This window comes from Callionymus lyra, chromosome 5, assembly GCF_982586985.1.
Source record: "Callionymus lyra chromosome 5, fCalLyr1.hap1.1, whole genome shotgun sequence".
Classification (NCBI taxonomy): Eukaryota; Metazoa; Chordata; class Actinopteri; order Syngnathiformes; family Callionymidae; genus Callionymus; species Callionymus lyra.
This window is the reverse complement of record NC_141822.1, coordinates 18,864,254-18,878,308: the sequence shown is the minus strand read 5'-3', so window position 1 is coordinate 18,878,308 and position 14,055 is coordinate 18,864,254. Positions and strand designations below refer to the sequence as shown.

General features: G+C 37.5%; 1 protein-coding gene across 4 annotated transcripts in view; it reads right to left on the bottom strand.

Annotated features, from left to right (window-relative positions):
* Window positions 1–5,915: 5,915 nt before the first annotated feature.
* The window catches only part of nsmfa (NMDA receptor synaptonuclear signaling and neuronal migration factor a), a 50,558-nt gene continuing 42,418 nt past the window's right edge, over window positions 5,916–14,055 (bottom strand). For 3 of the 4 annotated variants that reach the window (XM_087791346.1, XM_087791347.1, XM_087791348.1), the window contains 3 exons: window positions 12,774–12,876; window positions 8,985–9,060; window positions 5,917–8,280 (listed from right to left, as the gene is read on the bottom strand). In XM_087791346.1, coding sequence (XP_087647472.1) covers window positions 8,183–8,280; window positions 8,985–9,060; window positions 12,774–12,876 — 277 coding nt within the window. In that variant the 3' untranslated portion in view covers window positions 5,917–8,182. Of the gene's footprint in view, window positions 8,281–8,984; window positions 9,061–12,773; window positions 12,877–14,055 lie in introns of all 4 variants that reach the window. The other variant, XM_087791345.1, reaches the window with a different exon arrangement.

The following is a 14,055-nucleotide window of genomic DNA, read 5'->3' as shown; positions in this document are numbered from 1 at the left end:
GCCTGTGAAGGTGCAGGTGAGATAAATGGTTCTTCCATTACAGAACTCCTCCTCATCATTCCTCTCTTCTTTTCTTAGATATTCTCTTCATCCTCCTGTCTTGAGAGTTAGTAAACATACAGCTGTGTGTATCTTTATGTTTGGCGACAACCATGATTATTTCTCGCACCTGCATGTGTGTTACAATAATTCCCTCGATGCTATTCCAGTCGTACATATGCTGAGCTGTGAGGAGGAGGACGGAGAAGACTCTTGGCACAACATCTCATTTATTCTCAGCTGCTTGTTTCTGGCTAATGAAAAAAAAAATCATCTGGGAAATGCATGTTTATTTTATGAGAAAAATAGCCTGAAAACAGAAGATTGACCGAAGGGAGATTGAAAAAAAAAAAAGGAGTTGTTTCCCTTATTTGTCATTGTAGCTTAAAACTCAACCCTTGGTTCAGTCCAATCTTTTTTTTTTTTTAAGATATTTGTTTACTGATTTTTTACATAAAACCACCAGTACAGCTCAACAGTGTAAATGGAATGATACACAGAGAAAAAAAAATATGAAAGAAGAAAATGTCCATCAGAAGAAGGGAAATAACATTTTTTGCCGCTGTACAAAATAAAAGTATATACATATATCCACACACACTCAAACATATACAGTATATTCATAAAAAAATGAAAAGATGTAAAGATACATACTTGTATAATTAACAGAAAAGATAAAAAAGAACCATAACAAAAAAACCAAAATAAAAACAAAACAACAAAAAAAAAGAAAGAAAAACACAAATAAAACATGCCTGGTCCGCACATACACACCCCACCCCAGATCCTGTAGATAATAACATTGTCAATCTAAACAAGCATTTAAAATTATCAAAAAATAAAAGGAAAGATCTTCATGAGGTGACAGTCAAGTGCATTGTCCTTGCATATACCAGAAAAGGTCCCCAAATCCTTAGTGCTGGACCCTCTAAAGTGTGACGTATTTTTTCTAATTTTAAGTTGCTGAGCACTTCTTTCAGCCACGCTGTGTGAGATGGAGGTGCTGGTGATTTCCATCTCATCAAGATGAGGCGTCGTCCAATCTTTTTCTTAGTATGTTTGTCCGAGTTTGCTTTACATTTTTTTTAACAGTTATTGATGACGCGCCGTCACAATTCAGTGAAGGAAATTAATTAATTAATTTCATGTCGTAAGTCATTCGAGTGACCTGTCCATTCTATTTAACAAGATTTAAATTAATAAGTAAGAAAAACAAAACGTTAAAACATGTTAAAACTATAAATTGTCTTTAAAGCTGAAGCTCCCTGAAGTTCAACGACCACTTTTTGAGAAGCAGGTACTATAACACAACTGCCCCCTGCTTACAAATAATAATGTATAACTGAAATGTATGAATATCGTTCAGTCAAAATTAAGTCACAATATGAATATGAATGAGCTGCTCAGCAGAGGTCTGTGCTCCTTGAGTGCTTTTCTAGTATTAATTGATTAACTCGTGTTTACAACGTCATTATTATGAAGGACGATAAATGACTTATGTATAAATAAATGTGCTGTTACTGTGAGATTCATGGAGTTCATTCATTAGGGTCGTGGTTGTTAAAAAACAAAAGAAATCAGTCTCATGCACATGAACAGCACGGACAACTTATCAGGTTTGTTTGCTAAGATTTCATAAAAGACTCTTCGACTCTTTGTGCAGCGTGAATGCTTTAGACCAGTTGCTGCAGGAGCGATAGTTTTGAGATCGACATCGATTGCTTTAGTTTGTTTCGCCTGTTTAACCAATCACTGCTGTAGACTGATGTTCGACCCGCCCACTTCATTTAAATACGGACAAGGAAAGTCAAAATGTCAAATGTATAAATAACTGAATAAATAGAAGACAAAATGTATAAATAAATGTCAAAACGTATAAAAGACAAAATGTGTATTTATACGTAAAATAGCTCCATTCTTTGACAAATATGTAATTAGAAGTCATTTATTTATTTTGACATTTTGACATATTGATATTTATCCAAAAATGTATTTGTACATTTATAAAGTTTGTTACGTATTTATACATATCTACATTTATTTATACATAAGTAATTTATCGTCCTTCATACATTATAACGTCTTTATTGGTCACAATATCAGCGTGAACCATGTTTATTAGAATCAGTTGCCATGTTTTGAGTTCCATCACATGGACAAAGAACAAAAGATGAACTTTAAAGCAAGAAAATCAGAAAAGAAAAATATTAATTTTAAGATTGACTTTGTTTTGGATGGGATGGGATGGGATGGGATGGGATGGATGGGATGGATGGGATCGATGGATGGATGGATGGATGGATGGATGGATGGATGGGTGGGTGGGTGGGTGGGTGGGTGGGTGGATGGATGGATGGATGGATGGAAGGATGGATGGATGGATGGGTGGATGGATGGGTGGATGGATGGATGGATGGATGGATGGATGGATGGATGGATGGATGGATGGGTGGATGGATGGATGGGTGGGTGGAAGGATGGATGGAAGGATGGATGGATGGATGGATGGATGGGATGGGATGGATGGATGGATGGATGGATGGATGGATGGATGGATGGATGGATGGATGGAAGAATGGATGGATGGATGGAAGGATGGATGGATGGATGGATGGATGGGTGGATGGATGGATGGATGGATGGATGGATGGATTATAAGTAGATAATTGTAGAGTTAAACTCCGCTTCGGCAGCTGCTTTAAATCTGAGGTCAAAAGGGCACGAATCAACTCTCAATCCTCTAAACCAGCTGCTAAATGGACGAGAGCGAAGACACGCACCGACGATCTGCGTCGTAACGTGTCGTGCACATGCTTCTGATGGTTTCTTCGCGAGGGAAGACGGAAAGGGAAAAGACGGGGAAGACAATTATAGTCGACGTTTGAACGGCTCCATTGCAAATGCAAATGGGAGATGTAAGCGTGTTTCATGCTGCTCAGGGTTTAATGGCTGTGGAACGACGACGACTGAGGATGTGATGAAATAAATTAGGATGATTTATTATTAGATTACACACGAGATCAGATGCAACTCGAATCTGACTCGGTGAATTATTTGAGATGTGTTTGACTGTCAAGTGTTGACCAGCTCTTGTTGATATTTATTTATTTATTTATTTTCTACATTTCAAAAGGGGAAACTCTCTCCAGACCTACCTTTGCTACTTATTAACTTCAAATATAATTGTCCTTGAGCAGCTCTTGAATCTTCTGTCAATAACAGTTATTTTAATTGGCCGGCAGGTGGCAGTAGCGCTGCGGAGCTCACTGACACAGCGGGAGAGCAAGAACAGCATGTTCTGCACTCACAGTGACGAATCTTTCAATGGTTCGTGGATCCAGATTGTTGCTCGGAACACCACCAAAATGTCATCCTCTGTTCCCTTTTCATGTCGTCAACAGTTCCTGTAAGTTTTATTCAAGTTCATTTCTTCTTTTCTTTTTTACTCAGAGATGGAATTATTAGCAACACAACAACAACAACAACAACAACAACATGCTAATCTTTAGGTTTTAAAAAATCGAATTAAAGCTCCACCTGTTGCAGTGCATTATGGGACTGCTCTGAATTTGCGTGTCAACGAAGAATTTACTGAATCAGTAGACGTTAATTTGTTAATGTTTCCTGACTCTGTCCTGTGGTTTTTGTCTAATAAAAAGCCAGTGTTTGCTTAAAATCTATTCTGGCGATATGATACGTATCACGAAAACAAGGGCAGCGATGCGGTATATTGTGATACTGTAGGAGCAACGATATATGTTTGTAGTATTGTTCGAGTACTTGACTCTGTAGACCACATGACTCGTAACTGCTTTCATATGTCTTGAAATATGTCAAAACATCCGATTTAAAAAGCTGCTGGATCAAACTGTATCCTCTCGTCCTCAGTCATCGCCGGGATCTCGCCTGATTTCATTGTTCCTCCAGCTGAAAGAACGTAATGATTGCTGCCCAAAGTTTAATTGCAACACAAAAATGAGCAAAAACAGTGACTATTTGCCGGTGTAAATATTAACATTGAATATTTCAAAAAAACTTGAAATATAAAAAATTATAGTTAGAAAACCATGAAAAACATTCTAAATCCATCAGTGCTGTTGAATATCGATACTGTATCGTTAAAAGAAATGTCGTGATATATTGGTAAATCGATATTGTCTTTACACCCTGAAATACTAGCTTGTGTTAACAACAATAAGACAAATGTATTATTAAAAGATGACACTAATATATTTCCTTTACTTATGATCTAAAATGATAGATTTCCGTTCCTCTGCAGTAATAAACATCAACGTCCTTAGTTTGTTTGCAGCAACTCAACATTCCAAACACGTAATATCTTTGTTTTTATCTCCCTTTCATAATAAGCTGCCAAATTAATGGACACGACCAGAGAGACGTTTGCATCTTTAATTAGATTTCCATTTTTCCTGAAGAAAACAAGGAAGCCGCGTCCATCTCCTGAGTACTTTTCACATCACAGCAGATAAACAAAGTGTCGACAACTGTCTTTACACTCCACGTGAGATATGGCAGCTCGAGTTGAATGGTTTCATATTTTTAACCAACAGGTTTGTTGAAGAGCTGATGTCAGAAGCAAGAAAAATCTTTCGCCTTTTAAGAAAAAAACATACATCACGTGATGACAAAGACACGCATATGGAGATCGTTTTGAAGTCACAATGTATTTGTTTGAATCTGTGAGAAGAAAAGAGTAAGTAGAACACAAACAGATTTGTTTTCGGTGTGAAGAGTTCAAACTCTCGAACAGAAGAATGGTTGTGACGGAGGATTATAGGAGGGTTTCCTCAATGCTCTTGTCAAGAGTCCCTTCTTTGACCTTCGGTCCTGGACTCGTGCCGCGTTAAGTTCAAACTGAAGTTCAAGTCAAGGCTCTGAACCGCTTTGAACCGGTGCGGCTCACGTCCAGCCATTGATGCTCCGGCTTCATCGTGAGTTCATTAGAATCCGATCGATCGTTGTTAACATTCAAGTCACTGATGCTCAGGACGTGCCGAACCCGGCCCACCACGTCATTCTGCGGGGCCCGCCAGATTGTTGGCTCCAGATCGAAGAAGATGAATGTTCATGTCGTGAGCTATAAAGATGCCAGCGTTTAAGATAAGGATCAGAGATTATGGACGTAAACAATTACAGTCTTTCAATAACGTTGAAGCTGATGTTGAGTTGAGTTCACACTTAGTCGACTATTCGACGTGTTATATACATCGGAATGTGTTGTTTGTAGAAAAATATTTTTTATTCTGATCATTTCAATTTTAAAGAGTGATTTTGTACCTAATCCTTATCTAATATCATAAATACTGACTTCAATTATCTCTCTAGTGGTGGAAGGGTGAGTTTTGGAGCAAATATTTACTGGATACTTTATGAAAGTATATCAGTGGCATCAAAATGTTAAATGGTTGAATTTAACATATACATTTCTAAACTCTAAAAACCTTTCTTTTTTATTGTTTTTATCGAATAGTTGTATTTGAAATTCTATTTGATCAAATAATTATAATGATTTTACTCATAGAGTTAATTTCAAAAATTCAGAAATACATTTTCTAAATTCAACATTTTTTAATCTGTAGTCTTTCTAATTCAATATAAAAATGTAAGATGTACTACCAGAAAGTACCAAAAAGCTACTTGATTGAACTATCGGCCAATCATGTTGACACTATTGTACCAAAAGTTTTATGTTGAAAGAACATTGCCATAAAACGAAAGATAATATTCAATGTTTTAATGGATGAATTCAACCGCTCAATATTTGGATGGCACTGATATAACCCTGTTACTCTCACTAACCATAACCTGGACGACCATCAGGTCCAGATGTTGCTGCCACTTAGGAAAAAGGTTAATGGAGTTTCCCATTAAAACCCGTTAGTGTTTTGCTCTAGATGAGGACGAGCACCTTCGTCTCTCAAGACTCTTCTCTGCAAGTAGAAAGTGACGCTTCAGACGAGGATTGACAGGAGATGGGAAAAGAGCCAAGCAATTAAACATGTGATGAAAATGGAAATGATCTGAGAGCTGTTAGACTCAAGAACCGACGGCTCTTAAAGAAAGAGTCACGATGATGTTGACACTAAGACTGTCTCACAGCTGTGTTCATTGTTAGAGCAGGTTTTCATGTTTCATGTGTCAAAAGATAAACTCAAAAATAGATTTTTCCTAACACAACTAAGTGAAGCTGACAAATGTTTCCATAACGACTAGAAAACCATCAAGACAGTGCATACCTCCTCCAAGGAGCTCATTTCAGACGACTTACAATGCGTTAATTAGAACATGATTCAATGCGATCGCGTAGGTTTTTGTGACCAGGAATCAAACTCATGACATTTGGGTGAAAGCATGAGTGTAACCACTGCCTGGACCGTAACCAAGTGTTACCTAGTAACGCTAACAATGTCTAACGAACAATAACTAGACATTGTCTCACCGCTGTCACATGAAAGTTAATTCATGTTCGTGATTCGATTTTATACTGCGTTTTATGAAGTTATATTTTTCCCATTTTTTTTTAACGCAAGCATGAAGCGTCGTTGAGAAGCCGGACAAATGAATGACACCATCCGACAAACCTGTGTGAATCTAGATGAAAGTACACAACACTTAAATTAAACTAACTTAAAATAAGCCGTTGGACGCTTTCAGAACTTTGGCGAGTTATTAAGAAAACCAATGAAACAACACCGACAAAAAAAAAGATGTAACCTCCTTGGCGGAGGTGATGGATGAAAATGACTTTTAATATAAACGTTTTCACTGCATAAATCACAATTACATGAGAGAACAGTAACTTGTCGATACACACAATCATGACTTTCGATGAGGATTTATTTTGCTGCCTGTCAATCAAACTGGTGAATAGCGGGTTAATCCATGGAAACAAGTCAAGGGTTGGTGTAATTGTGATCCGTCAGTAAAAAAAAAAAAAGTCATTTAGTGTTTGTTTTTTTTAAATAATTTCTAGACAAATGTAGAGAAATGATTTTAGTAAGAGATTCTTGATTTGTACACAATGATTTTAAAGATATATTCCAAGGGTTTCCCATCGATCTTAAAGTAACAGTTACTGAGTTAAATGTCGCGTCGCCCGCCCTCTTCCCAGCCCTTTGTTAGCGCCCCGAGAAGCCGATACAAACGCGGTAGTTCACTTGGGTCGCGCCGTCGACCCCTTTTTTCCGTCTCCGCTAACAAGCCGACGCCCGTCCGTCGAGGGGGGAAGCAGACGGCTGTTAGCGGCTTCAGCTGCCGGCGGAGCCGTTAACTGCAGAATTCCCGAGTTCCTCCGACTGGATGGCAGCCCAGCGAAGTGAGAGGCGGCGGCGGCGGCGGCCAAGAGTGTTTGACGGATAGCTTGGAGATGCTAGTCAGCGACCTCCCGCGGAGAAAGAAAAAAAAAGCAACGAGCAAAGAAAGGTCAAGTCGTGGAACACCTCACAACTCCAAACACTCGGATGGCTGTTACATCCCACCTGACATCATGAGTATATCTATAGGCGACAAGATATGGCGGCAGGGTGACACGCTATAGTTACAACTCTCACGCACGTAAATACTTTATCTTTTTTTTTGAAAGAATCCAAGCCTGGCAGGTACATTTCTGTCGAGGCGGTTACATTCGTTCCCGGAGAGCGATGGGCGATGAGGTTACAATATTTTTGATAGACAAAACGGATTCATTACGTCATGACGAAAACCTGAGTTGTTCCAAAAGTATTTTCAATATGACAACGCTGCACATACAAAAACAAAAACACTGAAACAGATGCATCCGTTGACTCGGGTCGGAGTATTATTTCGCGTGACTAAAGCTATGCTAGATATTCATGAACACGCACATCTACGGTAATGTTTGTCCGGACGAGAACACGGAACCACGCAATGAATTTTTCCCGAGCGTCTCCAAAGTGATGTCCGAGATTTTTTTTTTTTTTTTTGTACACGTTTGCGATCAGTGTTTGTTTGTTTTTTTTCCGTCCTCCTCTTCATCATCATCCTTTATCTTAAGTTGCGGGTGTCGAACTACAGCTGATTTTCGTCAGGTCGAGGGGGGGTTGAAGGGGGTTCGTCGTGGCTCTTTTTGGGCTGAAGCCCGGTGGTCTTCAGGGTTTGTTCGTCACAAAAACTCCTCGTAGTCCAAGAGTTTTGAGTGCTGGCGTGTCTTCCATAGTCGGTAGAGGCGGAAGTCGAAGTACATCTCAATCATCTCTTTGCCTTGAAGAAAGAAAAGAGATTAAAAAAAAAAAAGTTAGTGATTCAGTGATTGCTGTCAGATGATACGGTTTTTATTTTTATATTTTAAAAGTCCTGCTGTTCATGGGTTTTAACTGACTAATAAAACATTTAATTATTTAACATGTTTTATTATTTTCAACAAATTCTTCTTAATTGTGTGAAAATTTCCCAATATTCTGTATGTTTTTTTTTACATGCCAAAAAACCCCAATAAAAAAAGTCTTAAATGATAAATAAAATGATAATCTTAGCTTTATTTTTAAATTTAAAATGGAACATCAATAATTTAACATTAATTACAAAAACTTTAATGAGGTGAATCTTTATTGCTATTATTATTAAAAAAAAAAATAGAATTATATCCATGATTAAAAAAATACAATTTCAAATACATAGTTAACAATATATTTAAACATTAAACATGTTTTGGTCCTTCAGAATATTGTATTTTAATATAAATAATCATCTTGAAGGATGTAATTATTTGTCTATCTTTAAATGTTTTAATTTTTTTGAAAGAACAATAATAAGAGGCACAATAGTATGAATAAACTCTGTCAAAACGGCTGATGATTCAGAGCAGGGGATTATGGGTAAAAACAGCAAAGAGAATGTCGACCATGTTTCTTTGGAGATCAAAAGTTTCACGCTTCTCCATATTCCGATTGTTGGTGACGACTCACCCTGAGCCGAGAGCTCCAGCGGCGACTCGAACTCGACAGAATAAGGCCTCATCAGATTCTTGAGTTTCTGGAACAGCTGTAGTGCCCAGATAAGAAAAGTACACACCAATTAATCCCGTTGCCAACCGGACACACTCGCAGCAGGGGGCGCCGCATCTTCAGCCCTCACAAACTCACGGAGAGAGCCATGAATCCTTCTCATTACTGCTGACTGGACATTCTTCTTCAGCAGGTAAGGAGGTTTGGCTCTTATTTTAATACTGCAATATGTCAACCTGTGGTGTGTAAACTCAATTGTTACCTCGGTCTGATTTAATTTTTCTACTTAATGGGCTCCACAACATCGACCCGCTTTATTACCAGTGGCCGGAACGTGAGCCCATTTGTCTCCCGAGGAAGTAGGAAAATAGGAATCATCAGTTTGCACTGATGAAGCTTCATGAAGTGGGTGGAACTCTCAGTCCGGAATGTTTGGTTCAAATATTTGTTTTAAAGCAAAATATTATCGTGCAAGGAGTGTTTACTGTAGTGGGTTCTGCTAGCGAAGCTTCATGAAACTTCATCAGCCCTGTCACTAAAATATCTCATTTTAATGTAATGATTAATTAAACTTAATATTTACTTACTCAAAAAAAATGATCTGTTCTGTATTTCCCATTATATTGACAAAACATTCACTTTTATAGATTTTCTTTTCATTTTTCTGTATACTTTTCAGCCATATTACATTTGTTTATATGCGTTTATTTATTTCATTTTCCAAACTGCCATATCAAGAGTCAAAACTGAAATCAAATGTAGGAAAAATGTACTATATAAAATTTGATAAATATAAAAATGACATTTAAATAAAACTCATGGTGGAAATAAGCTGTTCCTAAAATCTGAAGCTTCTTAACATTTGTGCATCTAATTCAACATTTGGAGGATTTGTTTATTTTAAAATAAAGCATGCATTAGTTTATTTGCAGTAAGGGCAGGTGTGTCCAAATTTTTTTCAAAGGGGGCCAGATTGAAAACTGCATCATACCTGGATTTCTATAAAACATATTTAAATAACACAAAATCACACTAATTGTTATCTCTGCCGGAAGTACGAAAAATAAAGACTAGTTTTAAAAACTAGCATTGACTTAATGGTAACTAGAAAACTTGGTGGTTTAGCCAAACTTTTCACGGACACAAAAGTCCAGTTAATGTGATATTTATAACATTTGGCCAGACTTTGGACAATACTGAGTCAAGGGCTTAACGCATAAAGGATAATATAAAAAAACAAAAATGAAAAATCAACCAACTTTCTTTTTGAATTTATTTTTTCACTTAATTTTAATCCTGTTAAAAATGTGTGACAAAAACTGACAACACAATGCCATCTATAGGAGCAAAGCAAAAAAAATGAACAAGAAAAAATTTCAATTGATCAAATAAAAAAATAAAAAGATTTTAGTTTTAGGAGTTACTTTAATGGATCAGCACTTGATAATGAGAAATGAAAAAATATTAATAAATAATTTATCCTCTATCTTTGATACCACTTTTCTGTATATATTTTGTACATAGATATTCATATTTATTCGCTTTATTTGATGATCGTACTGGATCCTAAGTAAACTTCCCACATTAGTCTCTCCTCAAAGTTTGTGAACACCGTTCTTCTAATCTCCTCCCTGGATTATTTTCATCCTCATTTTAAAAAAACCTCCCCAACAAGCAGCTCAACTTCACTTGTTTGTGTTTGTTTCCATTTCCTCAAGTGTATTTTCTAATTCATGCAGCCGTTACTACATCATCTCTCTCTCATATGCAAGTCTAAACATGCATAAATTGAGTCTATTAATGACCGTTCTAGTGAAGCTCCCGCCGAAGAACTGCTGCCTCCGCCAACAAACAAATGCAAATGAGTTGCTGTTGTTCCCAACAAGCCGGGCTCCTTTGATAACGCTGACTGAATGATTACATTAACCCCCGAGAAGGTCTTCGTCGTTCACGTGTCAGAGGCTCAATCAGCGTTTGCTGACACGTCTATTAAAGCGGCGTCACGACCGGGTTCACATCCTCCTCCGTCTGATGCCGTATCGGCCTCGACATGTATACGTGTCTCCGGGAGGATGAGTCCCGATCTGTCGTTCAATATTGCTCCAGATTACCATCAACATATTGTCCTTCCTCGACCCTCCCTCTGTTTCTGAGCCGCCACCCTTCTTATCGGTCCTCAGAATCGTCATCGGCGGCGGCGGCGGCTGAGTCACGGCGCCGAAGAGCATGTGGATCGTTTTTAAGTCCTGACTCGGCGAGACGTGATTTCATGTTATTGAAGTTACCGTAAGAAAAATAATAATAGATGAAACTTTCAGGAAAAATGATTCAACTTTTGAGGTTCAAACTAGTGATGAAGCTTCACGAAGCTTCATGAGGCAGTGTCATGACTTTGAGAACTCAGTAGGTGGCACCGTCAGTTTAACAAAGATGTCAGGTTTCTTCAAAGCAGACGATATGAGAATGGAGGGCGCCATCTAGTGAGTGTTTCGTGAAGCTTCATCATCACGCTTGATGGATCTACTGACTCCTTTAAGAAACATCTTAAGATGTTTTTATTTGTTCAGGCTTTTCCTTGGTTTTCTGGAACTCCTGTTGTGTTATCAGTTTTATCTTGATCTTTAAAGTATATACTTTACTGAATATTGTTTTGATTTTTTAAGCGCTTTGTGACCCTGGTCTGGAAAAGTGCTATATAAATAAAAATTACTTACTTATTTACTTTCTTACTAATAAAAAAAAACGAGAAAACTTGAGACTATATAGAACACAGTAGAAAATTAAATCACGAAAAAGGCAATGAACTTTCTAAATTATCCTCTTTTTTTTTGCAGTGAGTCAATACAGTTGTTCAACAATGGAACTTTAATCTATTTTATTGTATAGTGTGTTTCTATAAATGGTGAGAAAAGAGACTCTTGGCAGAGGTATGCGCTCTCTCAGTGCTCTTCTATTTGGTAATCCACCTGACTTCTCCAGTGTCATACTATAGTATATCTGTATATTAGTTTACAGATACAATAACACAGTGTTTTTCAATCAATAACAGCATCAAGAACTATCGAGTATCGATATCGAGTATCGAGTGTCAAACTCAAAAAGTATGAAAAAAAAATAGATGTTCGATGTCAACAGTTATACACAGATAAATATGATTTAAGGAAAATAACAAGAAGGAACAGATGTATTAATAGCTAGAAGAATATAAAAACAATATCATAATCAGATTCAAACTTACTTTTACAGTTTGGTATATATACATACTGCATTTAAATTATTTGGAACCGTTGTGATTGAGTTTGACACCCCTGGTCTAGTAGAAATGAATTTCAGCTCCTTTTATATCCATGAATTTTGATCGTAATAGGATGAAGTGTCGTTTAAATATTTTCCAAGTGTTGAAGTCCATCCGTCCTCAGGTCTCACAAGGTAACACGTGTATGTCATAATATAAAGTTTAAATGAATGTTTCTAAACATCTGGTCGCAGGATCATCCGCGGCTCCATAAATAAGCAACAAGAAGCCGTCGGCGTGTCGTCGGCCTCTTAATAAGAAGATAGATCTGAGACATTCTTCTTGCTCTGAATCAAGCGAGTGCTCCACTGTCCTGTCGGCGACACAAGTAATGTTTGTTCGGGCCGGGGCTCAGCGGCGCCTCCTAGTTCTTGAGCCGGACGGATAATTAAGAGGAGCAGCTTGACAACGGATTTCATTAGTGAAAGTGTTGGTGACGTGAGCGATGAGTTTACCTTCTCTCCATTGGGGTTTCCCAGCACGTAACATCCCATAATGTGAATCAGGTTTGGCTCTGGGTTGACTTTACTCATGAAGCGGCTCAGCCTCCTCCAGAATCTGCAGCGACACAAACAAAGCGTTCTTTATAAACTCATGACATGTTTTGCTTCCGTAGAAATACATTTATATTCATCACAAAGAATTTGCTCGACCACACGTGTGTGTCTTGTATAAATGTTTTTGTAATGTCATGACAAATTATTGATATTTTGGAAAAATATAATTGTAAATGGCTCTTACTTATATTACTTACTTACTTATATAGCACTTTCTATGCTTATTCAGCACCAAAGCGCTTTACACTAAGTTTAAAATTCACCCATTCACACACATCCATCTATCTATCTATCCATCCATCCATCCATCCATCCATCCATCCATCCATCCATCCATCCATCCATCCATCCATCCATCCATCCATCCATCCATCCATCCATCCATCCATCCATCCATCCATCCATCCATCCATCCATCCATCCATCCATCCATCAATTATATGAAATCACATTTCATTTTCTAAAATCATGTTTTAGTTTTTACACGTTTTGTTTAAATATACTGAAATAAAACAAAAATCATGATTTGATATTAACTCTTTTTCGGTCAGAGGGTCACATAGAGCTGTCTAGCCACACTTTTGCTGAAGTTTGCTCTAAACCGTACATCTTCAATCATATCAATAAATAGTGATCAATAAAGTTCTATCTATCTATATAAAGGTCCTTTTCCCCCTGCCTTCACTCTCTTCTTCACCTCTCTTGACGGGATGAGTCTAAGGTTTGTCTGTCATCTTTGGAGGGTAAAAACTCAACATGGTGATTGAATATTCCTCAAATAGAAAAAAAGAGAAACGTATCAAACCAGATACATGAAATAAACTTGTTCTATAATACTCTTGCTAATAACACATTTGTTATCATCTCTGCTTTGTCAGTCTCCTTTATTTCTCCTCCAGAATTCCCTCTGTCATCGTTGCACTGCCAGGAATATTTCTGCTGTGTCACTGTCTGTGTTGCTGAACCATCGAAGTCTTAAAGAGACACAGGATATTTCAGAAGTCATCGTCTGGATCCTGATAGATTTGCTCAACTAGAGGTGGAGGTGAGACCGTGTCTACTGTTGTTTAAGACAACATACACATACATGTCAATCACAGAATGTAAAAAAATAGTTTTAGTCATCCCTCAATTATCGCAGTCTTCAAAAAGTACATACAAGTTATAAAACGAAGTACAA